Source organism: Endocarpon pusillum (genome assembly GCF_000464535.1).
Source record: "Endocarpon pusillum Z07020 unplaced genomic scaffold scaffold1982, whole genome shotgun sequence".
In the NCBI taxonomy this organism is placed as follows: domain Eukaryota; kingdom Fungi; phylum Ascomycota; class Eurotiomycetes; order Verrucariales; family Verrucariaceae; genus Endocarpon; species Endocarpon pusillum.
This window is the reverse complement of record NW_006916113.1, coordinates 3,361-30,006: the sequence shown is the minus strand read 5'-3', so window position 1 is coordinate 30,006 and position 26,646 is coordinate 3,361. Positions and strand designations below refer to the sequence as shown.

The following is a 26,646-nucleotide window of genomic DNA, read 5'->3' as shown; positions in this document are numbered from 1 at the left end:
AGACTTGTCTTAACCAGTTAAGCCCTAACACAAGTGGCTGAAGAATATAAGAAGTATAAAGAAGTAGAGCAAAGGGATGGATATTGTTGAATTGACAGAATTTGAGGATTTCTTATATAAAATGACTCTTATATCTATTACAGAGTAAAATCTGATGAGCTCCTATACGCGTTTTTCGACTCTGACGCTCAAAATGACAGATATATTCATAAGAGAGCTTATTATTTGCATATCCAGAATCTGATAGACTAATAAGCACCTCTCCTTAAAGTTCATGATAGAAACGCTCTAAATGGACCTTCTCTGGCAGAATTAGCATCTCATTAATAATAGCTTCACCAGCACTAATAGCTTTAATAGCTGTAACATAGTCGCGGCTATTATCTGAAGGTAAGTAATGCCTTTTGCACGTGAGGCAGTTACTATCCACTGACTCTTCCTAACGCCTATCTGAAAGCCTATTTCGTCAAAATTCCAAATATCCTCATTCTGTACAGAATATCTCTCTCGAAGCTGTCGAAAACGCTCAAACCAATCCAATAGCAGTTCAGGATCATGAGCAAGCTTTCGTTCAAGTTCTATAGGCTTTTGTTTGACTCTATGAAGCTCAGGATATCGATTCAGAAAGCGTCAAGTCCAATGACGGCCTACAGAAGGCGCAGAATCGTTGTTGGTATGGTCCTCCGCAAGAATAGCATTTGCTACTTGAGTAATCTAATCATATCGTACAGAGTGGCCAATTTGATCCAAAGATAGGATATATCGCAGAAGAGAGGCCTCCTGTATAGCTGACAGCTTGCAATTAACAGGCTTTCGAGTTGTACGAGGTCCTACGCCCTTAATTCGACGATATAGACGATCCTTATGAACCCCAAGTTCACGCGCTTTTGCTGCAACGTTCAAGCGCTCTCCATTCTTCTGCTCTGCAAGGAGCTCTCGTACGCCTCTAGCCACCAAATCGTCGATATCTTCGTTCGAATTCGGCATCTCGTGGGGAAGCTATACTCAAAAAACTACAATGGATATAGGGTCAAGAGCGAAATTCGCGTTACGGTGATATTCGCGTTACGGTGGCCGCCACGCGCTGCGCGCGTTGGCTTGTAGGGGGGTACCCCCTGCAAGTGGGTCCCAGAGGGATCCACCCATTGGGCCACGGATAGAGTATCCATGCATCATTTCCACACTTGATCCCGCTTCTGCAAGACGCACATGATGCAGCATACACATGGCCTTTAACTTCTGATGGGAGGGGCTTGCATGAATTAATAGCGTGATGATCAGCACATCTTGGTGTGGTTGTACAAGATCTCTCTAATTTTCCCCAGATTATATCAAGGGGCCTAAATCCCGTATGATCTGGCGAGTAGTTCTGGTTGGTCAAGTTTCAGATTGATGAGAACTCCCATGCTCAAAGTCATACCAGATAACACTCCGTACTCACAAAGCTTGCAAGGTTTTTCTGATTTCTGCATGGAGAGCTTTAAGAATCATAGCTTCGAATCTCAACCTCGATGTTTGCTGATACTTGTCTGCTCTTCATATGTCAACCCGACTGGGAAGTAGGTGAACGAAACCAGAATGATGGGAGCTGCGCCTGTTACTCATACTTTCTCAAATCTCTCTCGCCGCTTGTGCTGCGTATGCATCGCCACATTCTCCAATGGCTCATGCCGACCTTGCTCCTGCTGAATATGTGCCAAACCAAACAAGTTACACAGGTTCGGACAAGGGCTTTTGTTTCGAGCAGAGGGCACGGGAAGCCTATAGGGTCAGAAAGGCCGGAACAAATCTTCTTGCTTAGACTGTCACACAAAGCTACTGCTATCTAGAAGGCCACCTGAAAGCATCCATCAGCTAGGTCTCCAGTAGAAAGAGATCCTGGTCGCACTGTTCATGAGTATCTGTCATGTTCACCCACTCCTCCTTTATGTCAAGACATGCATGCGTTCTTTGTTTGCAATCATTATACTCGACTTCTATCAAGTAAACGGCGCTGTAGATAGCTGCAAGACACTTCGACTTTATCCTACATGAAGACATTCAAGACAACTGTGGTAATGGAGAGTCGAACATCACTCGTCTGCACGTAGCCTTCTAAGTGGATGGCAGGATATTGGTGTTGACAAGCATAACAGCCTAGTAGCACACGTACTCCGTCTTTGAGAGTGGCTGGTCGATGCATCGCTTCACCTTACATCATATAAGGAAAAGAACAGATCGGTCCATCGCTCAAACCGAATGAGCTGGTGAGGAAGTGGGAATACTCGTGCAGCCGACAAATACACTCTAGCGTGACAGATCCTTCCTTATATGGTATAGTATGTAGGGATGTCGAGCTCGAATCGAGAATGGCCATAAAACAGTAATCGTCCTCTCATAGCTTGCTAACATGATAGATTTGGCTCAAATTTTGACAGTGATCTTCTACATCTTTTCGAAATCTTTCATGTTTGATTTGCTTTTTGATGGTGGAGATATTGCAGTCGATGGGAAGAATGCCAAGAGTCTAAACCTCTATAGGAAGGTACACCCTTTTCGGCGGCACCGAGGAATGAATCCGGGTAATGACGTTGTACTACGTATGAAGAGCATGACCCGATCACATGCATTGAGAAGCGCGTCTTTGTACGACTGTCGCGTTTCTTGTTCAGTATACATAGAGTACCGTAATAGAATTGTGTGTGCAACATTGTTGTAGTGCTTTAGTTGTTCCTTCAGTGTCCGGCCTTTGACCCAATATTGCAGCTCTGGTCAACGGCATGACCTACATGAAATATGTCCGAACCACCGATCGAGGAGCAAGGCGTTCAATTATACCAGCATGATCCATCGCAGCGCTCGGTCGTGTCTTCGGGAAGGACTTTGCTACCAGGAACCATTGCATCGCTCGTCACCACCTTTACCCAGACCGCTTCGTTCGGTCTTCGAGTCGGCACTAAATTAGGGGGTTTTGCAATCGCCGGGGCTCGAGAAACCACTCTGACGAGCCTCGAGCTCACACGAGCTGCCGTGGAAGCTATCTTGACTCGTGCTGGCAAAGATGTGTCGGAAAGAAGGACTGACGAACTTGGGAGGGAGGAGGCTGAGAGCACACTCGAGCGAAGCGTTAGTGGAGTCACCTCTATCTAAGCTAACAGTACTGACCATGATCACAGATTTCATCACTACATTCCACCATAGCATCTATCTCCTTCTTTGCGTCCTCGGGCTTCTACCTGTCTACAGCCGTCCTCACATCTGCTTCGGCGCTGTCAATGCAGGGGCTTTCAACCCTTAATGCAGTACTAGGATCTACAGAGTCTTCTCGAGCAGTCGCTGCAATTATAGAATTAATCAAAGATGAGTTTAAAAAACCCGAAATGGGAAGAGAGAGTGAATTTGTTGGATACTTGGACCTGTTCAGTGGAACGGTGGGCTTTGTGTTGCTGCAGCGATGGGGTAGGCGCAAGACAGAACAGGAATTCCGCGGGAACGGAGGTGAAGAAGTCATCTGGGATGCTGTAATAGATGACCGCGGTTTTAGAGCTGACGTTGTGGGCACGAAAAAGTCAACATACTTTGCCAGTGGCCATCCCGCCGGCGAAGAAATAATGCGTCGAGGACGGCCGGTTTCATTCCTTTCCCCTGCCGGAGACGAAGCCATCGAAGCCATAGAGAGGGGAACAATCCACGAGATGCCAGCTGTCTCTCTGTCTACTGCTGACCAAACCCGACTGTCTGACGCAGAGATCCGAGAGCATATTCTGAGTCAATTGCCTAAAGGATGTCATGCTGTGATTGCTTCCGAGACTATTACTGCAAAGACGATCAGGGTCGATCTTTACAATACTACTGTCACCGAGGTCACTCCACCCCCTGGGACAGTCATGGTCAGGGAGCACTTCAATCACACCGACGCTAATAGCTCAACTGGGGAACAGCACATCCCCTCACAAACCGTGGTCTTCAGGACGGCTCTGAGAAGAACGAGTAACGCCGATGTTGAGCCCACAGATAGACATAGACTGACCTCCCTGAATCACGCCCATCCTGATACGCCATATGATTCCGACGATGCCGTTACTATGGGGGATATGACGGCTCCGCAACAAACACGACCAATGCCTCCTGTACGACCAGCAAATCAAGTCATCTCAACTTCTAATCCCGGCTCAGAGAGCGAAGAAGAGCTAGACTACCCAGCCACACAACTGTCAAGACTAGCAAGGTCTTCTGTTATACCGATCGCAAACCAGAAAAAGGCTCGACAACCAGTACCATCATCGGAATCAAGCTTTGATGCGGTCAAGCAGGCCATGACAAAGACGTCGATGACTGGCTCAATCAAATCTTCCTCACCAACACATGGAAAGCAGAAGAAGGTTGGACCGTTCATGAAAGCTTTGAAACAGTTGAGCCCAAGTGCTTCCTCAGCTCGCATCCAAGAAAATCTGAGCGCACGTTCCTCAAAGCCTGCCGAGTTGCCGATTGCTACGAAAGCATCTTTGGCAAAGTCTACATATAAATCACAAATTCCTCGCATGACGTCCTCGCAAAATTCGCAGAACAAGTCTCTTCCTCAAGTACCAGCTCAACAAAGCAACCGCCACTCTGCAGGGAGAAACGTCCTGTCGCCTCAGATACCGCGTTCTCCATCACCTCCAAGCTGCTACGCTGTCCGGGAGAGACGTCATGACAGTATGGTACACGAAACCGAGACTTATTCAACTCACTCGTTTGAAAACCGACCCGGCTCACCAACCGTTGTCAGAACTCATTCTACAAGCATGAGTGGTTTGTCCAAGGCCAGGTCAGACCGAGATGTCACTATGTGGAATGCTGGCGAAGGGTTTCCCATCGCTTCAGAAACCAATCAGCATAGAAGATCCAAATCCTTCATTTCCAGTCTCTACTCGATGGCCTCTAGTGGATCTGAAACCTCACTCATTTTAGCCCCCAAAGGATTGGTTCCTAGGCCTAGCATTTTCGATGATCATGAGGTTCTTTCCGCCCTTGCTGCTGAAGGGAAGGTTCCTGGTATCTTCCCCAACGACCATCTTGTACGAAATGTTCGTCGATATGCTCGATTCTCCTCGGCATCGTACGGATCCCACTTTCTGCGGTTCATGGGCTTGACAGCTGCAGATGCAAACCTCAAAATCTCAGCCGAATTAGAGAAGGCAGATATCCACCACGAGCACACTTCCTTTTGCAGGCATACTGGGCTGCCGCCTGACACGATATTGCTTTCTTCATTTGAAGATCCACATGGTGGGATTGATTACACTCGATCAACGTCGACTGCCCTGCCTCTGGTGCACTTCATCTCCATCGATCGTGAATCGAAAGCCGTTGTGCTGACGTGCCGTGGTACGCTCGGCTTCGAGGATGTTCTAACGGACATGCTCTGCGACTTCGATGATCTGTATTGGCGTCGTAAGGCCTACAAAGTGCACAAGGGGATTCACGCCTCCGCTCGGCGCATGTTATGTGGTAAAGATAGCCGTGTGATGGCCACTCTTAAAGCAGCACTAGAAGAATATCCCGACTTCGGGCTCATCCTGACCGGTCACTCTCTTGGAGGCGCTGTAGCCTGTCTTCTCGCTATCCTCATCGCTGAGCCCAGCACCATCGAAGAATCCGGCGCCCAATTCACCACCACCACACCTCAGAAATTAATCGCCCATCCTGACCTCGCCCACAACGACATGCCACCACCCATCACCCTCCCCGGCGGCCGCCCCATCCACGTCTACGCCTACGGCCCCCCGGCAACGTTATGCCCTTCCCTCCGCCTCGCCACCCGCGGCCTAATAACCACAATCGTAAACTCCAATGACATCGTCCCCTCCCTCTCCCTCGGCATCCTCCACGACTTCCGCACCGTCGCCCTCAACCTCAAACACGACACAACAGGCGCCATCGCCGCGCTGAAATCACGGGTTTGGGACCGCGTCCGCCATGCCGCTCAGAGCGCATTCTACGTCGACAGCGGGGTGCCTCCACCACCCGAAAACACGGCAGGCGACGGGCTGGGAGAGGATACGTGGGCATGGGCTGCGCTTAAGACCTTACGCGCCGGGATGAAGAGCGAGAAGTTGGTGCCGCCCGGCGAGGTGTTCGTGGTGGAGACGATGCGGGTTTTCGATCGGCAGCCACAACACAACTCACCGCCACAGGGAGGGGTTCTGGGAGATTCGGCGACGGAGAGGGTGTTTAAGAGTTTGGGCAGGCCGGCGACGAGGGTGCAGATGAAGCTGATCAGGGACGTGGAGGGCAGGTTTGGAGAGCTGCGATTTGGAAGTCGCATGTTTAGTGATCACAGTCCGGCCAGGTATGAGGCCAGTCTTGCGGCGCTGGGCACGGGGATTTTGGAGAGTTAATCAAGAAGCCATCGATGACGAACTATGGGACGGACGGAGGGGTCGGTATACGGTATACGTATAGATGGAGGTGCGGCGTGTTATAGGTTGGAGGGCATTCTGGCGGACAACGGGGCAGGTGGGGCCTTTGGACTTGGTGGTACCGGATAGCATGGATAGCGGATGCAGTTACGGTCACGGTTTACGGCTATAACTACGGACAGGATGAATGATGAATGCCAGGAACTCCGAGAGAGGATGGGGGGGCGGAAGCCTGGGGAGACCAGAAGAGAAGGGATGAATGAATGACACACGAACGAAAACAGCCATTGATGGGATATTCCAATCTGCATAACCATAGCCGGCTAAGGGGTTGCTGGAGAGGCATAAATTACTTAGAGGGTGACGCTGGCAACTAACTAACTTAGATCCCATCGTATTTGGTTGGGGGGGAAGGGGGGGGGGTGCATGGATGGAATCAAAGCCCCTTTTCCCCCGCTTGGGGGCACATCAGCATCTTTGGGCATGTGTCCTTCCTCACCAACTCCGTAGACAGTGCGCGCATGCATAGCCTGTCAGGGTATGGTAGTACATAGACCGAAGCAAGCGGAGGCGAGCGGTTCGGTGGAACCATCGCTAGTTGGGACACCGACCAACCATGTGACCTTAGTAAAGGGGCTTTGATATATATATATATATATATATACCTACAGGATGGCCACTCATTGCAGGCAAGGGAAGTTGCGGGCCCGCCACCAGAAGGGATTGTAAACTGACATGGAGCGGATCGATGCCTTCGGGGTTCTGAGCTCCTGGAATTCGACGGATGGATCAGATGATTTCTAGCTTTCTTGGTTTATTTTACTGGGAGCTATGCTAGGCTAGACTAGACTGGGCTGCTGATCTGTGCTTGGTGATTGACGTGTGGGTATGGGGTATGGGTATGTATTTATGTATGTACATCTAGGGAGCGATGCAGCTGGCTACCCAGCAGCAACAGGAGGAGAGAATGAAGTGGGTCATGCCACGGACCTGTGTGTCATGAATATCCGCGTACGTGGGGATGTTGATGTCAAGAATGAAGATGACTATGACGTTAAGGCTAGTTAAGAGCTGAAGTAGGATAAAGAAGAAGAGAAAAGCCGGCCTCTACTTTTAGGGGGTGGTTATCGAGGTCTTGAGATAGACGAGTGCGCTACTCTAACTATGCTTGATGTTTAGAGTGAAGTCGTCTGACTGTGCTGGAGTTCGGCGTTATGCTTGCTTGCTTGATTGATCGACTGTTCGGCTTGCCCCTTCCATCCTGTGCCCCTGACGGTGGTAGTGGTCGTGCTAGCGAGGCAGGCAGCTCACCATAAATTTCTTTGAAGCTGTGGCTGGTGCTACCGTCTTCCGTGTCTGGAGGGCCGAATCGGACACTCCGAGTATCAGAACTGCCGCCAGATTTAGCTAGTGATATCCTCGGAGGCTGCGGCTGGGGTCGGAAATGGCAGTAAGGTCCATCAGAGGAGGAGGCTTGCGCAGCTGGCAGATATCTTAGTGGAGGCCGGTAGATTGATTGGTTCCCTGATGAGCTGCTCGCAAGAGCTGCTTCTGCCGCGGCTCTGGACCAACATGCCGGTTCAGATTGTCTTTGAAACCGATCTTTCATCGGCTGCAACCCCCAGTCCTTTCTCTGGTTGCAGGTCGTTGCAGTGGCAACAGACACGTCATGAAATCGTGAGCCTGCCGGCCTTGCTCGAACCGGGAGTATGCTCCGAGTTGGTGTGCTTTCGCTTCCGAGGAAGCAAGTCAAAACCCTATCCTGGTTTCAAGCTCTCCGCTGTTTCTTTCCTCTGGAGATGTATGTCTGCATGTCAGTTCCGTCTCTTCAGTCACTTCACCGCTGTTCCACTTCCCAATTTCTTCATCTTTTCCATCCTCACCCTTTCTAATTCCTCCCTCCTGTTGGCTTTCTCCTTTACCTCTGCAATCTTGTTCTCCAGAGCTGCCCTCTGCATCGCTAATTGTACCTTCGTGGTCTCCAAAAGCGCGATTTGCTGCTCTACATTCAGCTCGCCGGTTCCCTGTTTCTTCTTCCGTTCCTATTTTTATAAAATTTAGGGGAGAGGTTAGCCCATGTCACATCTCATAGGATTGTTGGTATAAGGAAAGATAGAGCGAGAGAAGCAGAATGCAACATCGATTGGAACGAAGAAGGGACAGGACGTATACCTCATGCACACTGATCTGCTGGCCTGATTTCAACGTGGCGCCAATGAGGGCTCCGGAGACGGTGATGACGGTTACGCCGGCAGTCAGAGCTAGAGTACGGCGACGTTTGAGTACCGGGTCCATTCTCGGGTTCTCCGCGTGATTGATGTAGATGTCACCGGGTGCTCATTGTGTCCTGCTAGACAGAATGTGCTTGTTTCAGAAGGGAGGTAGATTTGGGTCTACTACGATGTAGATGGGACAACTGAAGAGCTTGTTTTGGGTGTTCGCAATTCCATGCTCGTGCAGGGCGTGTTCCATAACTAGCGGCCAGGCGTGGTGAGCACTCCCGCGACATCTCGGCCATTACTTATGATACTACTACTTCGGCCCCACTGGTCTGAAATCGTAGATAAGATTCAGTAAATTTACCGAGTAGTCGGCTATCGATTGAAGTAGACTCCGCCGGCAGGATCGAAATGAAAGTCAGCACCTCATGAAAATGCTTTGTCCCAGACCGACGTAGGATCATCTCGCAATCACCCACACTACCGTCCGTGATCTTGCGATGCACACAGCACAAGCCCATCCCTCTTCACCCTAACTTAGTACCTTAGGCTTGCCCGAGTGATAGATCATGTCCACCCCTCGATGTTTCATTGTTCGACACGGCGAGACCGAGTGGTCCCTCTCCGGCAAGCACACCGGGTCCACCGATATCCCTTTGACATCGAATGGAGAGAAACGGGTACGAGCCACAGGTCGAGCGCTAGTGGGAGACGATCGATTGATCGTTCCGAAACAGCTTGCCCATATGTATGTACACTGAACCTGGTCTATCCAAGTTTGCACTGAGTCTGGTGCTGCATCAGCTACGTAAGCCCTCGATCGAGAGCGAAGCGCACACTCGAGCTCCTGGGACTGGGTTGCCGGGATCCGTATCCGTGGCAGAAGTCACGCAATGAGTCGGAACCCGAACGTACAGATGCCAAGGTGACAGTGACGGAGGACATAAGAGAATGGGATTATGGAGAGTACGAAGGTATAACAAGTAAAGAAATCCAGGAGAGGAGGAAGGTGGAAGGACTTGGACCGTGGGATATCTGGAGGGACGGATGTCCGGGTGGGGAGTATGTTGGCCGTTTCTTACGTATATTTGTCATAGGACCTGCTGCTGATGAGTTTGGGTTGGGACTAGGTCGCCAGAACAGATCGTGGAGCGGCTGGATAGGTTGATTTCAGAGATCAAGACCCTGTATCATGCTCCAGCAATCGGGAAGCCAACAAGCGAGGCTACATCGAACTGTGACGTGCTGGTGGTGGCGCATGGCCATATCCTTAGAGCCTTTGCCATGAGATGGATTGATAAACCGCTGACGCATACGACGTTCTTGCTGGAAGCAGGAGGTGTGGGAACTTTGAGGTGAGTTTCGCGCTCCAAAGGCCTTCATATGCCGCTATCAAGAGTCTTGGGCGACTTGATTGGCTCTTGGAGAATGGAGTCACTGACTTCTCCGATAGTTATGAGCATCACAATCTAGACGAACCAGCCATCCTGCTGGGGGGTGGCTTTGTCGTAGGAGAAAGCAAGTAGCTGCTATGCAGAAGTGTGGAGAAACACAAACACATTGTCCAAGTCGTTCTTGGTATCTTGGTAAATGTTCGATACCTGCATGCCTCGCTTGTGTGCGTAGAGTGCATACAGCTAGAACAGATAGACTCCAGTTGCTCTGAGGAACCCCAATCCTCTGCTCTGCGGGAAAAGCATCTAACCATCAGAGCAGATCCGGTCAAATGATATATCGAGGCTACTAGGATGGAAAAGAAGCCAAAAGCCCACAGCCAGCTATGCTATTCCTCACTTCCACGTACTTCTCGAGTCAGTCCCGAGAAGGATATTAGCCATTTTCAGTAAGACAGTATCCAGGTACGGTAGGGGACGATCTCTGTTGTGCAAGCTGCAGGAGGGCAGCTAAAATCGCTCAGTACGTCTGGATGATGAGGACAGAGAAACCCTCAGCTACTGGTACTGGAAAAATGCTCGTGGAGCTGAAGGCTGAAGCCACAAAGATGAACAAGAGAGCAGCGTTCCGCGGGCTTGTAAAGGACATTTTCAGGGTACGCGGCTCGCTATGGTAGGGGTCGTTATGGCGTAGCCTTTCGATCAAGGAAATAATAATATTTTACGTAGCACTCAGCAGAGCAAGGGGCACAAATGACAATGTCTCTCTTGGAGTAGCGCCTCGTGTTCCTTTAGTTATCCCTGTGTAGCTGTGCTTCGACTTAGTTAGCGGCCGACTGTGTTGTGCATCGTCACTTTGCACGGCAGGCGTCTGCATGCCTTGAGCACCCCACGTTGCGTGAGCTGTCTCAATGGAGCTTATTAGTGCAGTTGCGAAGATGATACACCGCAGAGACCATGCAGACCATTGGGTGTGCATAGTGGGACCATATGACTGTTACGGCACAGGTTATGTTCTTCAATTTGATGCGTTGATGTACTTCCAAACTCTCTTCCCGGTACTTTTCAAGCTGACATACCCGTTTTCATGCCATTGAGAGTTTTGAACGATCCTTGCTCTTGTAGCCTTCTGTGATGACTGGCGGAAGTCTGCCGGGTCAGTTGTACTGTATAGCGACAGGGAGGTCGATCGATGTGGACATCCTGGCAGCAAGCTTCACTGTGTTTTGACATGATCGGGTCTACGACTGGCCTTTGGGACGTAGAGCGATGTTCGCGAGAATTGTTAGATAGATCGAGGTCTGGATGCCATACGCACTGAGATGGGAGGGAGGAGAAGGAGGAGAGGGAGGAGAAGGAGGAGAGGGATGAGAAGCACGCAGATGCTATTTGGTTGTCAGCGCCTCAACTCTGTACCACTATGTGCTTTGCTGTGAGGGGAAACTCGGAACAAACATTTCGTGATCTGGGGAGATGGGGAAGGGGTAAGGCTTGCACAGTCTGGACAATTCGAGTAGACAGCTTCTCCCCTGACTCTATTAGGCTTATCCTCCCTCGCCTAAGCACTCGTCGGAGACTACATTACGAAGCGTTCCGAGAAGCTCCGCAGTCAGGAAACATACTTATTAGTCAAATTGACCTGCCTTGGCCATCATGCCCTGTCTCGCCTGTCCTCGCCCCTTCTGTCCTCTTCCTCTCCCACGATAGCCTCCACGTGCACCAAAGCTCCCGCCTCCTTTCCCTCGACCACTCTCACCGGCCTTATCGTGCCTCTGATTCCCTCTACTGCTACCTCCATATTGACCTCCTCCACCGCCTCTCCGTCCCACGTGGAAGTCAATCTTCTTCAGGGGCTTCTCAATCATATCTTGTCCTTCTAGTTCATGCTCCTTTTTTTCCTCATCATTCATCTTCCAAGCTTGAAAGATCTTTTGCAGATCGTCCAACCCCCTCAGCTCTGGCACCCAGGCTTTGACATAATCGCCGTCCGAGTCGTAGTCGAAAGACTGCTTGATTGGGTTGAATACTCTGGCTTCTCCCCGCGGATCATTTCCTACACCAGCGACGTATTGCCAATTACCCCAGTTGTTGCTGACATCGTAATCAACCAGCAAGCACTCGTACCATTCTGCGCCCAGCATCCAATTGATGCCGAGGTGCTTGCTTAAAAAGCTTGCCACATTCTGCCGTGCGCGATTGCTGGTATAGCCGGTGAGGAAGAGCTCGCGCTGACTCGCATCGATAAGACCTGTGCCGGTGGTCCCATTTAGAAAGCGGGTAAGCATCTCTTCCAACTCCGGCTGTGCTTTGCTTGGCATCTTCCACGGATACGAGTCATCATTTCGAAAGCCGCTCAGGTGAAATAAACGTGGCCCGAACTTCCTCGTGCAGAGTCGCATATAGTCTCGCCAGAGGAGCTCAAACCGTACCGCTGCAGTACCTGGATTCTCACCCTTTCCGTAGCCCTGGATGCCTTTCCACTTGCCTCCATCTGTACCGTCTTCGAATGCAAGAAGATCATGGTGAATTTGTCGTGCCGTGATACATCCAAGTGCGAGCCAGGCAGAGAGCTTTGTGCTGAAATCTGTTCCGAGAAGTCCGTTGCGAGTGTCTTTATAATGTGTCATGCTTGCTGACCGGATCAAATGGTCTATTCTGGCATGACCAGCCTTCGAACCACCATGGAATGGATGGGCCGATTTGGTTCCGCATGGTATCGATGACGGTTCGTTTTTGACGAATGGTGCGGAAGTGATTGGCTTATGGAGGGCCGAGATGATACTGTCCAAAGATGTTGGGATAGAGAAAGGAGACGACTGGGACGGCACATCAGGTGGTTGTGGCAGAAGCCGGGTTGGCGTTGGAAGGACGCGGCGAGGCGCATTTCGTAAAGGCTCTACAGATTTGCGATAACTTGTGAAGACATCCGGCAGGTCGCTGGCTTTTGAATGTGGTATGTCACGGCTGGGTGAAAGAGGTAAAATTAGTCCCAGATGGAAGTGAGTATCCAGAAATCACAAATAAGAGAACATAAAACATACTCGTCGATCAAGTACTTCTCGTCAACCCATAGGCGAAATTCATTGCCGTCTGCTTCAACTACTCGTCGGACGTCCTGTTCCTCGCACTTCTCCTCCACGCCCTCTTCGCTGGTCATCCACAATCCAAAGACTTCAATCGCCCCGGACTTTTTGCAACTTTCCAAAAGTTCCTTAACTACATCACCGACCATGCCGACCCTAATGTTCAAGCCGCTGCCGATTGCCTCAAGCGAGGTCATGAGATCCCAAATACTCTCTGCGAGGAACGTGGCTCGACGTGGACCACATCGCCAAAATCCACCATGCTGTGATCTGGCTTCTGGATATGGCGAGCGGCGATCGGGGGAAGAAAGAAAACCTGAAACCTCTATCTGTTGAGCGGAGAACACATACAAGGGTAAAACGTGGGTATAAGGTTGCTTCGATTGCTGAGACGCTTTGAAGATCTCATAGAAGATAGGGTTGTCTGCGAGCCGTAGGTCTCGACGAAGAAGATATATTAGAACCCTGGGCATAGCCATCGACTGGCCGAAGTTGGTATATCTGAAAATTTCAGAAAATGCTAGACAATGCGAGGTATAAGAAGGCAAAAAGAAACTTGGTTTGCTACAAGGCCGCCTTCCGACGAATCAAATAACAAGGCTTGCAGGCGTTCTTGTGGCAGTCTGGTCCAGAAAAAAAGTATTACGCGAAAAGGAAAAAAAGGACTAAGCATATGAGTGCAAGGGATTAAAGGATGTTTCTGGTCGAGGATCGGATCGTGGCAATCCGAGGATATTGCAGGCCATGTCAGTAGGTGCACTAGGAAGGGAAGATCGTTCGGATCGTAAGTACCATGTATCGGCTCCACAGGTCAGCAGTCTTTTGGTACCAAGTCCCAACACCTGGAGCACGAGCGCATCGGAAGTGGTTCAAAAAGTCCGCTATGACAAGGGATTCCTGCCTGCAAGGCCGTGAGGAGCCGAGCGACCTTGACTGCTCACTACGGTCAAATCTCTGTTTCCGCCAGAATTTTACGTAGGCGTCTGGCTGGTCGGTACTTCTCTTGCAAGTAACCGAGGTCGTTGGATCGTTGCCAGTGGCCCTCTGAAGGGGGTTTGAGCGACGTCAAGATTGTAAGCTAAATTAGTATAGCCCCAGCAACAAGCAGGCTAAAGAATGCAAGATCTTAGCTTGTTCAGAACCAGATGAATCTAACCGGACCCAGCTGGGCAGTCCACGTCTCTTCTGGCGTCAACAGCCGATGATTGGTTTCAGTACGAGCAGCAGTTTGTTTCTAGACCCTGTCAATAACAGCACAGCTACTTGCCCTAGCACAAATAGCTCTGATGTGCAAGTTCTAAAATCCAGCTGAATGCATATTGCTTGTCGTTGTTACGCTTTGGCTGTTACGATTTCTGCAACTTGTTGGAAACGAGATTTTTTGACAGCTCATGGTGATGAGGGTTTATTCTCATTCGCTGTGCTGCATACATTGCCAGCTGGCTAGGCTTATGCCTGCAGTCTCGATCTCGTCGGCGTGCGAGCCAAATAGTGTTGGCTACGTGGAAGTAATGAGCATTATCGCAGGGGCAATCTCACACGCTGTCAGCGTCCGTTCATCAAGACGAACCTTCGACTCGCCCGCTGCGTACACAAATCGCAAGCTGAAGCAGCACTAATGCCTGAAGTCATAGTATCACTTCTTCCATGCAGTCCAAACGTCGTTCAGCAAACTGTGCACTGTAGTTATGGTCCACCACGTCGCCCGAGGATTGTTCCGCACGGTGCCGATTCTTGGCGACGTGTCTCACTCTGGCTTCCTGTTCTCTGTTCTATCATCCAATGTAGCTACTTATCGGAAAGTGACCCGATCCCGCCGGATCCGGTTACACCAGGATTGAGTGGTAGTTACGAGGTCTGATACGCATCGGTCAAGCGGGTCGAAGACATAGCCTTCCCAACTACAACCACTAAGGTCTCCGTCTTTGGCGCCAATGCAAAGCCTGCCGTATGTGTTGAGGTAGATGTAGAGGTTTGCACACGAAAAGTGATGTGTTGCTTTAGCCAAACAGGTTCGCTCGCTCTAGCTCGCTTGATGTACGAATAATACTGCTCGGAGAGATCCGAGGATCCGAAAGTCCCTTGCAGTCTGCAGGAGTTTGGCACAGGAATGTCAGCATCTCTATTTGCCTCGTAGTCATGGACCGGCCGTTGTGGAAATCATTCTACCGGTTGGTAGTGCTTGTATACGTGCTACCTATGATCACTAAGACCTCAATAGGGTTCTCCCAAATTTTCTGCATTGCAAGTTCTGGGTCGAGTCTGTGATGGCCCTGCTCACCCACTATTCGAACCCCAGCTTTGACTTTCGGAAAATATCTGGAGAACGGTTGGAGTAGTATCTAAGAATTGACACAGACCATGATGTTCTTGTTGAAAACGTTCCTGCAGTTTTCTTGCAGAGATGACTACTCAGCACGGTAAAGCAGGACCTTTGACAGGATCGGTTGCAGCATCACGCTTTTCTTGTCGTCTTCGCATCATACCCAGGGCTTGCCAGGTAATCCATTTCCGGTAAACTTGTCGTGGCAGTCCCGATTGCTGTCTCATCTGGTTATGGATCCCAGAGAGGGGCAGCGATAGACATCGAGATCGCATGACCATCGCCGCAGGATATTCGTCAGTGTCTGACATGTCTTCGGTAACAATATCCAAAAGCAGTGCACTGGCTCTCCTTACAATATATACGCCAGCGAACGAGGCGAGATTCATAACGTGATAGCAGTCATGGTCGAACTCGTCATCGAGCATTTGACGGACCGCTTCAGCCGGAGCATCAGCGGAAGACTTTTCCATTAGGAGAGTGCTGCTCCTCGGCGCCACCTCCTGATGAGGATGGTGTCAATAGAAAAAAAGCTTTCTAGACAAACATGATTGGTCCGCGCATGATCTCAGCTGCGGTGTAGCTTGTCTCATATTTTCGCAAGGACCTGCCTGATGTAGTTAGCAGATGTGACTCCACCAGGGCTTTTGTTTAGCGGGGCTGGGCTCGCTTCAAGGTGGACTTACAGAGCGACGTTCCGCTTAGATGTCCTCCTGTCGAATCCTCGTGTGCCTCTAATTCGATCAGGAAATAACGATTCGATGTCTTCCAGATAATGAAGGAAGATCAAGATATTTGCATGGAGCATTGGGTTGAGGAGCATGACGTTGTGTGACAGGTCCCCAGGTGCACGGCTTGTGGGGTTTTAGATTGTAACTTGATGAGATCGATGCTGTGGATTATTACAACATGTTCGTTTAAAGGAGAGGCTTCAACGTACGGAGTACATACATCAATTTCAGAAATTTTCACGCGCGCGTACTGTTCCGACAAAGAGCTTACCAACATCGAACAATGCCATTATACATGAAGAGAAACCAGTATTAAAGACCGCGAAGCTTAGCTCTATCATAAACCAACCCACCGGGTTCTTTTATGCTCCGGGAGGAAATGAAGGATAACCAACACAGATTTCTCCCCGACCTAGATTTGCTGCTCGACGTTTCACACAATATAATCGCGAAGCACTAAGGACGCGAAGTTTTGTTGATAGCCAGGAGAAGACATCCGTTTGGCATGTCTTGCTGCTAATTATTTGGAAACAATCATGCATGTAAATCACCGCCTGGATCGGTGATCTGCAGAAAGCCCGGAACCAAAGAAGAGTAGCAAATTGGTATCAAGCCGCCAGAAGAAAACGGTGCCGAGGAACCCCATATCCAACCTTACCATCATAAAAGTTAAACATTAGTAGGTCCATCATAGCCCGAGCTCGCCAGCTCGTTTGCAAACGCGACCCTGGTAAGCATACACCAGTGTACTCGTACAACAGATTAACGCAAAGTACTTTGGAATCAGCTTGATGCCGATCAGGCCTGTTCGCTTGCGACAGTACTGTCATCGGCATCATCGCTATGCGACTCGGTTCTCATCACAGCGTCTTCCCCCTTGCTCGAGCTCTCTTCACCGCGCTTACCACAGCCCTTGACAAGAATATGTCTCTGTTGACCAAGTTAGTGCAGCTCGTCTAATCCTAGGATAGTGATGTTTATACCTTGAGGGCGTCCTTCCGGGAAAAACTTTTATCACAATGTGTGCAGGGAAACGGCTTCACAGCAAGGTGAATTCTCTTGTGTCGCTTCAGATCGTGATTCCGGTTGAAGCTTTGAGGGCACTGATCGCATTTGAAGGGCCGGTCATTCGGTACCGACTGATGATGTTGCTGCTGTGGGTTGCTGTTGTACATGTTCTGGGCATTGGCAGCGTAACCACTGTTGAATTGTGGCATCATCCCCTGCTGCATGTTGCCGACCATCGACATTTGGTTACCGGGACTATGTACGTTCGTCATGATAGCACCCTGCATGGCAGGAAGCGAGTATGAAGGGTACGGCGGACGGACAAAATGTGCCTGTGACAGCGTGTTGTTTACAGGCGAATGTCCCATTGAGGGTGAGATGCGTGAGGTCGGAGGAGCGCTGGCAGGATGAGGGCTATGCTGGATTGAAGAAGGACCACCATACGGGAAACTTGGTTGCTGAGGCGTCGAAGATGGTTGAGAACCTCCATACAAGGTTGGTGCTGATGCAGACTTTTGGCTCATAGCTTCTGAAGAGCTAATGGGAGGTGAGTGACTCGTCGTAGCTGTGCTATTCTGGGACGATATCATAGCATTGGACATGGCTTGCTGCTGCTGTTGAAAAGCGACAGCCGAGTTTGGCGGTGCGGACATTGACATTGATGATTGAAAAGGAGGTAGGACATTCATGTCGTAAGTTGATGATGGTGGCGGCGGCGGTGGTGGCGGTGGTGGCAGGCTCTGACCCTCGCCGCCCGATGGAGAGTTGTTGCTATTTCGTACGAGTGAGCCTAGTGATGGAGAAAACATCCCACGCGTTGGGAAAAAAGCATTCGAGCCCTGCCATGTGGGTGTGAAACCGGTGTTGTATGGTGTCGTACCCGTACCAGTTGGCCAATAACTGCTTGGTGTGTAAGGCAGTATGCCCTGATTGTTTTGGTTGCTATTGTTGTGAATACCGCCAGCAGGGCTCGCGGAATCGGAATTGCTGTTAGACGGTGGAGTGAGAAGATTGCCCACGCTCACAGCCGATGTTGCCTGCTGGGGAGCGTTGGATACAGGGTAGGAAGAGTATTTCTGAGCAACGCTTGCTGCGAATTGCGACAAAGGTGGTGGTGGAAGTTCAAATGCAGGAAGGTTCGAAGCAGCGTGACGCCGGGCAGTCAGGCTCTGAGGGGCATTGAGCGCATCTAGAGCTGTCCCCATCGCCAAAGGCGTGATTGATGCTACCGCCGCCAGATTTGCGAACTTGTCTACCGATTGGCCTCCTGGCCTCGAGTGCTCGCTGCCTTTTTCCGGCGCTATGGGGACCGTTGTTTGTGCTTGCTGCGATGCCTGTGAGTGTGGAGGCAGAAGCTGAGGCCAGGTACGACCTGTTCGCGAGGTCGACGAATCCAGGGAGGGCGACGCTCTAATAGACACTAATCATCCGGTTCTCCAGATATTCCGGAAGAAGTGAATCCTGGCAACTCAGATTCTTGATGGCTTTATGAATCTAGCGTTGCAGGAATTTGACCCCTACTGCCAGGCAAGAAAATAGAGTCGTCAGCCAAAGAAACCTCAGGTGCGATTCTAGTCGAGAAAACCTGAACTGTCCACTGCAACGACGTGACTGCGAAGGATGCTTAGCCGGCGGATTGGTGGAAGGTGTGTTCGGACTAAGTTAAGAGGAACAAGTATTACAGGAGACAAGTATCCTAGTCGGGCGGACCTCTGAGACTTGCACCAGGAGGCAGATTGAAGACACGACAGGACTCTGTGGGATTTAGGCGACTCTCGCAAACTTGAATCGTATGAGAATTGTGTGTACGATAGTCATGAGAATGCGCGATGTTTTCTGAGATACGATCTCTGTGGTGTTGGGTAATGTCCGTGTGGAGCAATCTGGCGGACGATCAGTGCGCTTAAGCCGTATCCCTTGAGTTCCTGGTCGGTGGGCATGAATAAGCTTAGGCGATCCAGTGAAACCAACCCAGACTCCTTAAGCACGAACACGGTCAAGCTGGTTGGTCTGCAATCTTTTCACCACTCTGCTTGTTACTCCCAGATAGCTGTTCCCTTAAAGATGGCTTCTCCAAGATGTCAGATGGGGCCGTGTCAACAGAGAATCCTAGATCGAACTTTTGCAGCAGTTGGTTCCAGCTGGCGCTTTTAGGGGAGCGGGATGGCTGGATGGGTCTATTGCCAAATAAGGAACAAGCTTTTAAAACAGGCCACTGGCCAGAGGTCACTCTCTGGGCTAAGTCGCGATTGGTATGGCTTACCCAAAGCACTGACAGATTTGACAAGTCTCACAAGGCTCCAGATTCGGTGGGTGTGGTACGATCCATGCTAGCTTGCCCATGTGTTCCTCCAGGGATCCTGGGACGCCTTCGGATTTTACAGCTCCTATGGACGATGTGCAAAAACAGTAATAGTGGCGGCCCAGTGAAGACGGAAGCTCGTGTTGAGCGGCAGTTTTAGTGGCTATCATCTCATCTGCGTGCACAAGGTAAGGACCATAGTAGCTGCAATGTAGGCAGTATGCCAAATAGTGGGCATTGGGAGAAAGGATAGCTCATCGATCATGGTTAGATGCTAGAACCTGGAGAGCTTGATCAGGTTAGGCGCGCTGATTCCTGGGACTAGGGGTGCTGCGGGTTAAGACATCCGCTGGACAGGCGCATTAGGTAGTGTGGTAAGTGACAACTTGCAGGGAGATGGGTAGGTGGCGGGGGGTACTGGTGTGCGGAACAAAAGGGAGAAGAATTGCGAGGAGACTCGGATTGGTCCCCTGGTGCGGTCATGCATGGTTGGGAAAGCCTGCAAGCTTGTCCGAGACTCTGGGCAGTGTGTCCGTAGTACGGGGTGATCAATTGTTCATATTGGCCCAATTGCGGCACAGTTGATTTGGAAATCCTAGCGAGTCCCAGCAATTTGGAGCAGAAGAGCGCAATTTCCCTAGCTCAACCAAGTCAGAGAGACCACGGCACTAAATAAATGTACATAGTACGGGGTACATAGTAGTACAGTACAGTTGCAGGGGTAAAGAGCAGAATGGAACGGGATAACATGTTAGGATTGCATTATCTGAAGCGTATCTGAAGCGTCATTCGACAGGTAAGATACTTGAAGCGGCCCTTCTTGCTCAACTTTGACGGCAGCAATCATCGTCATGACGCTTGACTCATCATTCACCACTTCCATGTCACCTGGGCCCTCCGGCCCGGTGGGTAGCTACTCTACCTGCAACGGCTGGCTTCGTCTCTCACCATTAGCTGTTCGGTACCGGTACCCCCGTCACTGGCCAGCACCGAAGCGGGAGCGGCTGAGGCACGTAGTAACCTTGTTTCTCGTCAACTTGATAGCACGGAGTAGTATTTAGCGGCCATTGTATTTTGGACGCCGAGCCATGAGAACCCTTCCTGCGCGAGCGACATCACACCAACCCTGATTGGACCGGGAGGGGCCTAATATGCCATGTGCCATGTACCATTTTCACTTTCGGTAATTCATCACAAATCGCCGGAACCCAGACTGGTCCAGACGCCTTCTTACCCTTGGCTAATCCCCGATTATCTGACCCATTCTTTATTACGGAGTACTACGGGCGATAAGAGATAGCTCCGCTCAGAGCTTCCAATGCTTCGTCCAAGGCAAGTGCAAAATCAGCTTCGTATTATGCGGCTCATCCAGCGCGCAGAATCGCTTTTAAGGCCCCCGGTGGATCAATTTCATCTCCTCCAGCCGCCGAAGTAAACACAACAGCCAGGCCGAGATACCTAGAGTACAACGTAAACCATCAACTAGGTGCTCGATGATCCTAATTAGCGAGCAGCGATCAGAATCGGAGTTAGCATTGACTTCTGGCTGGACCTGTGATGCAACGTTTGGCAATGGCAAGGTGATCACGGAAACAGCAGCTTCTTTGAGGTACTCGTAGGTACGCGTCGGTACGAAGTACTTTTGGTACACACATGTACTTTGTTGGAACTCCCCTTAAATGATCACTCGTTGCACAGTCCCGGCGATCGGGATCAGTTCTTCCACAACCTTGGTCACAAACCCTGCAGCTGTCCTAACTAGGGTGGTACTACGTCGAGGTGAGACTGTGTCACGGTACAAATCAAAGATCTGCCTCCTTCGATACGAGCTCAGAACGACGTCCTATTGTGAAATTATACTGGCGTAGATTCGTTCGTACTAATCTACGGAATACTCCGTACTCAGTCATGTACAAAGAATGTGCCCGACGGAAGGACCAGACAGGGAAGGCTAGTTAGTTATGGAGCGTCGGATAGCTTGGATTTCGTTGTCAAGTTTTTTTTCTCTTGCCCGGTGTCATTTAAGTGAGCTTGGTCAGCGCCTAGGCTACTGGCTTCGAGCTATGGTGGCACTTCCACCTGATCCGTCGGAAGAAATAATTTTGTCTCTAACACAACAAAGCCAATCACACCCCTACTTAACCGAGGGGCCAACTGTTCGACGCAACCCCTGCGTTTGATTCATGCTCTTGCACATTGACCCTAGCCAATGCATAGCAGAGATTTTGCTGTAATCATCTGCTGCTGGTATTGTAAGGCGTAAGAACACAGCTGATTGTTCTTTTTTTGCAGGCCTTGCGCGTTGCTCGAGCACTGAGTTGCACGCGGCTTACACAGTCTAGAAAGCGGTCAATGTCTTACATCTAACTTGACGTGAATTATCACGAGGTTAGCTTGGCCAACGCTCAGCAAGCCATCAACCACATCGCTGGGGCGGTCTCTTAAACAAGAACCAATGGAGTGTATCGATGGGATCCATGGGTGCATGCACGCGAAATTCGATCGCTGGAAACGGAATCCCTCGCCTACTGACGGGGACAGTTGCATGTTTAGATCTTGGCGTATCTTCATGCAGTGTGATATCCCTGTATGCCTCCGCAATCACCTTTTAGTCGCTCAATCTGCTCACCAGTCAGTGCGCCACATGTCCAAGATCATCTTCGAGTACCCAAAAAGTACAAAAACGTGTTGGATTTGAAGCATGGTCTTTCCGGAAACGTGTATGGCCATGAGGTACTAACAGGCATCCACTTCACGACCGAGTCGCTTTGGGGCAAATACTTAAACGCCCTTTCGGCGAGTGTGATGGCTGTAAAAAGCCACAACCCGAGAGCCTGGGTCCGGACGATCGCCTACAATCTGGCACCTCCACATCCGCCGCCTTCGTCTCCCAACCCACGTGTTAGCGCGCTGACAGCAAGACCGACAGAGATTATTACAGATATTGGGGTCCAGGATCATCCGACATGCTCCAACAAAGATTTCGTCGGCCTTTGCCTGATTTGCTCGAGGAATGGCATGCGGTCAACAAGGGGGCTGATTGCTTCTCCACGAAAAGCGCCTTTGCCGATGCGCTCCGCTTAAGGTAACTAGATGAAAGATAATCTTGGTTATGCAATACCAGCCACTTGCTGCTACACATTTATTTATTTATTTGATTCTTACACCGATGTGGTCCTGGCCTAGGGCTGGTCCATGCGGGGGATACGTACAATTAAGAGCAGTTATAACTCTTAATAACAAACAAGAACAAACGCAAGGAAACCTTTCTAGGGAAAAAACCTTACCGCCAGTGAGTGGACGAGTTCTTTGGGGCGCTTCGACGGTGTGCACAGGGCTCTGTAGCTGCAGTGTAGTTAGGCGCAAAGTTGTTCAGCCGCAAACGAGAACTGAGGGAGGGCCCCAGCCTTCATTAGCCAAAGCGTTACTATCTTGAGGGCCTTTGGATCGTCGAGGAGACGGCGGTAATCTGTCGTGCTGGCGGCGGCGAGCATCTTGTGTCTGTCCGAGAGCAGCGGGCAGTCTATAACTACGTGTTAAGCAGTCTGTCTTCTCCAACCGCACCTGCAGGATGGTGAGGGGATGTCTGGAACGTTCTGTTTGAAGAGGAAGTCTGCGAAGCTTATTTTGTTAGTCCTTAGCTGTGTAGTAAGAGAGCTTTGTGCCTTAGCTAGGCCTTAATGTATCCTTAATCTTTGCTTGCTGATTTCCTTACTCTGAGCAGGGCTTAGGGCTTGCTGGAGTGCTGCTAGGTAAGCGCTTTATAACAATTGCTAGTTCTCTAATTAAGACGCTCTAACTATTTGGTAATAAGACTAGTATTATTATCACGCTTTTATAAGCAGTATAACCACTTCTTATAAGGGTTTTTCCTATAGCAGGGAGCATTCTAGAGCTTAGTTTAGCTTTGTCTCTATATTAAGCTTAAGAAGGCGTTATTTATACTAGTTATACTTTTTAGTACCTAGTGTTATAGTAGTATGACAAAGGCGTCCCTGCTATAAATTAAGCTTTCTAATAATCTAGAAATAGCTTTTATAGATAAGTTGCCTTATACTTATAATTATAAATCTGTAATAAGAGTTTATCTAGATATTATTAAGTAGTAATAAAAGAGGCAGAGAGTAAGTCTCTACTTTAAGGACTAGGATAGACGTGGCCTTGTAAGCTCTAGCTATTATATGTAAGCACTTGTTCTAGATAGGCAAGAGTTTAGCAATATTTGATTTTGTGCCTTATAACTTGTTAGGAAGATGCTAAATAGCTAATGCGTAAGTTATTACTAGTTTAATAATAGTATTATAAATGCGTCTTATATATAAAAAGGAAGCATCTTATATAGAAGTTAATAGAGCTATAAATATAAGTATTTATTAAGTTATTTTTTAAAGTACCTTTTTAATATAAGGGCTCTATTTTAGTTAAGTATTAATTTAAAGTCTTAATACTTTAATATCTGTTTTTGTTACTATTAAAGTGCTAGTTATATTAATTGTTTCTAAAGATAGCGTTATAATAGTAGGCCTAGTATAAGCACTTATTATATAACTACTTTAAATATCTATAGTTCTTTTTTATACTTTAGCTAAATATAAGTATATTAATATTATTAATAAAGCTAAAAGCGCTCGCCTTAGTCCCTTAATAATTAGTAATATTTAATAAATCCGTATTATAAAAGAGATACAGAATAAGCAAGACTAAAGAGCCTTAAGGGATCCTTATATAGACCTTAAATCTCTTAAACATCTTATTACTTATAAAGAGTATAAAAGCCTAGTTTAATAGGAAGCTTGCTACTTATTTAGTGATTATAGGAGGGATCTTACGCTTTCTTAGATTATAAATTAATTATTAATATAACATTATATCAAAGGCGCTTATTATATTTATACTTAGCAGAAAAGTTATCTTGTCTCTTTCTTAGTTCTAGACTATATATATCTATTTAGTAAGAAGCTTTAGCATTGCCTTAATTAAGTGGTTGCCCCTTACTCTTATCTGTGTCTTTAGGAGAGCATTATATTGCTTAGTTAAGAAGATGATTTATTACGCTATAATAGATTTTAGTGTCTTGCTTATTATATTAAATAAGGCTATTAATCTATAGGCCTTAGGAGATAAGTAGTCTAGTTTGTTAGGTTTTCTTAGAGCTAGCATATAGGCTTCCTGAAAAGTATAAGGGTAATATCTTAATAATGTGCAGACAAAGAATAAGTAGGTAAGTGCGGGTATAAGCTAGTTAATACAGGCCTAAAGGATCCTATTAGGGATCCTATTAGGGCCTAAGGCTCTGTCCGCCCTTATATACTGAATAGCGTTTTGTATCTTCTTTTTAGTGATGGCTATAGGGTAGTAATGTGCTTGCGAGTATACTACGTCTTTGATATTATTAAGCAGTGCCTCTAGTAATGGCAGGAAGAAGGCGACTTTAAGCACCTTAACCTGGTCGTTAAAGATGTATGCTATAACGCTCTAGGTTACTAATAGTATAAACTTAAGAGAATCGTGTAGATAATAGCTATTAGTTCTTACCTATTTAATAAGTTTCTATAGACCCTTAAGGTCATTATAAGTGTGTTTGATTCCTATTCTAAAGTTGATCCGCTTAACTTTATTAATAGCTTGTTTTTTGCGGTTGTTTACTTATTAATATTACGCTTAGTCCTCTTCTTGTTTTATTAATGTCTATATATAATAAAGTTAACAAGTATTTCTTATTGCCTCTAAGCACTCTGGGGTCTAGAAAGACTTGTTATAAGTATTCTGTTATGCTTACAGAACTACTTTACTAATAATCTTATTAAGATAATCTTAAATCTTTATTATATAAATGTTAATTATCTTAGGCGTATTAAGATATCTCTTTAATAGTGCTATTATAGTTATTTCTGTTACCTTACTTATATTAATAAGCTTCTAGGCCCTTCTTAATCTTTTTATATAAAGCGTGCTCTTTATATATAACTAAGTCAAAAGAGGGAGGTGGTCAGCTAATTAGTATAAGTTATATTTTACTTAGTAGTAATTAAGTTATAAGATTAATAAAGTAGAAATAAATACTAGATTAATAGTTAAGCAAAGGCCCCTTACCTCTTAAGTAATAGTGCCTAAAGGAAAAACTAGTTCTAGTTTAGCATTAATAATAAGATTAATTAATTACTTTGCTGCTTTATACTTAGTACTATATAAGGTTCTACTCTAATATAAATAATATAAATTGAAGTCTTCTAGTAAGATATGCTCCCTTAGCCTAACTAGAAGATTATAAAGCACTAATATTATAAAGAGCGTCTTTATTACTAAGTATAAGGCAGGTGACCTATTATATATATTATAAATGTATATTATTATTAGCTTACTATTAAAACGTGTTTAAATTGCTAGCAATATAATATTAAAAGATTTAGTAGACCTCTTAGTTATTAATATTTATATTGTCTTTAATATAGAAGTATACGCTAGTATCTTCTCTTAGGTTATAAAGCAGAGTAAAGCCTCTTCTATAAGTATTAAGCAAGGTATATATTTATAGGTTATATTATAGCTCCTAAATAATTATAATATTGTAATTAAGAATATAGTTATTTTTAAAGAGTAGGATTATAGTGCTTACCCTCTTCTTCTGTATTTTATACTATAGGATTAGTAGAGTTTTGATGTCTAATATATTATAACTTCTTTATTAAGGCTATTCTCTTAAGAGTTATTAAGGCCTATAGTAATAAGCTTTCTAGGCAGGCGGCTACATTTAGCTTTAGCGAAAGCCTTATCCCTAGATTTAGCATTTATAAGGCGCTAAAGATTATCACTTCTTAAGCGCCTTATTAGTAAAGTTAAGGATATCACTATGCCGCTATTATAGCTAGAGTTTATTAAGTTGCTAGTAGGACTTATACGCTTAGTAGCCCTTATCAGAACGTTCTAAGGCTTTGCTAAGGGTAAGGCATTTTAATAAGGTTAGGTCCTTAGTTATTTATTCTTAACTAGACGTAGTTTCTTAGCCTGTCTTATCTTACAAAAGGGCGATTATATTTAGTGCCCTAGTTATATATAGACCACGTAATAATAGTAATTTATAGCCTCTTTATTAGGATACTCCTTAGTGCTATAAGGAGTTACGTAATGCTTATAATATATAAGTTATTTATATTGCTTGCTTAGGTATCTATAACCTTAATAGTTATAGCACTAAATTAGGCG

At 47.5% G+C, this 26,646-nt stretch overlaps 5 protein-coding genes across 5 annotated transcripts; 2 read left to right on the top strand and 3 right to left on the bottom strand.

Moving 5' to 3' along the window:
• Nucleotides 1–2,775: 2,775 nt before the first annotated feature.
• EPUS_09227 (uncharacterized protein) lies at nucleotides 2,776–6,362 on the top strand (the record flags this gene model as incomplete). Its single annotated transcript, XM_007803109.1, has 2 exons — nucleotides 2,776–3,105; nucleotides 3,156–6,362. The coding sequence occupies 2 exons, from the start codon at nucleotides 2,776–2,778 to the stop codon at nucleotides 6,360–6,362; spliced, it is 3,537 nt and encodes a 1,178-aa protein (XP_007801300.1).
• Nucleotides 6,363–8,215: 1,853 nt separating this feature from the next.
• Nucleotides 8,216–8,678, bottom strand: EPUS_09226 (uncharacterized protein; the record flags this gene model as incomplete). The annotated part of the gene is made up of 2 exons (XM_007803108.1): nucleotides 8,216–8,425; nucleotides 8,556–8,678. 2 exons carry the CDS (start codon nucleotides 8,676–8,678, stop codon nucleotides 8,216–8,218), a joined length of 333 nt encoding a protein of 110 aa, XP_007801299.1.
• A 493-nt stretch (nucleotides 8,679–9,171) lies between these two features.
• On the top strand, nucleotides 9,172–10,128 carry EPUS_09225 (uncharacterized protein; the record flags this gene model as incomplete). Its single annotated transcript, XM_007803107.1, has 4 exons — nucleotides 9,172–9,350; nucleotides 9,407–9,664; nucleotides 9,733–9,957; nucleotides 10,056–10,128. The coding sequence occupies 4 exons, from the start codon at nucleotides 9,172–9,174 to the stop codon at nucleotides 10,126–10,128; spliced, it is 735 nt and encodes a 244-aa protein (XP_007801298.1).
• Nucleotides 10,129–11,621: 1,493 nt separating this feature from the next.
• On the bottom strand, nucleotides 11,622–13,276 carry EPUS_09224 (uncharacterized protein; the record flags this gene model as incomplete). The annotated part of the gene is made up of 2 exons (XM_007803106.1): nucleotides 11,622–12,960; nucleotides 13,038–13,276. 2 exons carry the CDS (start codon nucleotides 13,274–13,276, stop codon nucleotides 11,622–11,624), a joined length of 1,578 nt encoding a protein of 525 aa, XP_007801297.1.
• A 3,655-nt stretch (nucleotides 13,277–16,931) lies between these two features.
• On the bottom strand, nucleotides 16,932–18,346 carry EPUS_09223 (uncharacterized protein; the record flags this gene model as incomplete). The annotated part of the gene is made up of 2 exons (XM_007803105.1): nucleotides 16,932–17,063; nucleotides 17,117–18,346. 2 exons carry the CDS (start codon nucleotides 18,344–18,346, stop codon nucleotides 16,932–16,934), a joined length of 1,362 nt encoding a protein of 453 aa, XP_007801296.1.
• Nucleotides 18,347–26,646: the final 8,300 nt, after the last annotated feature.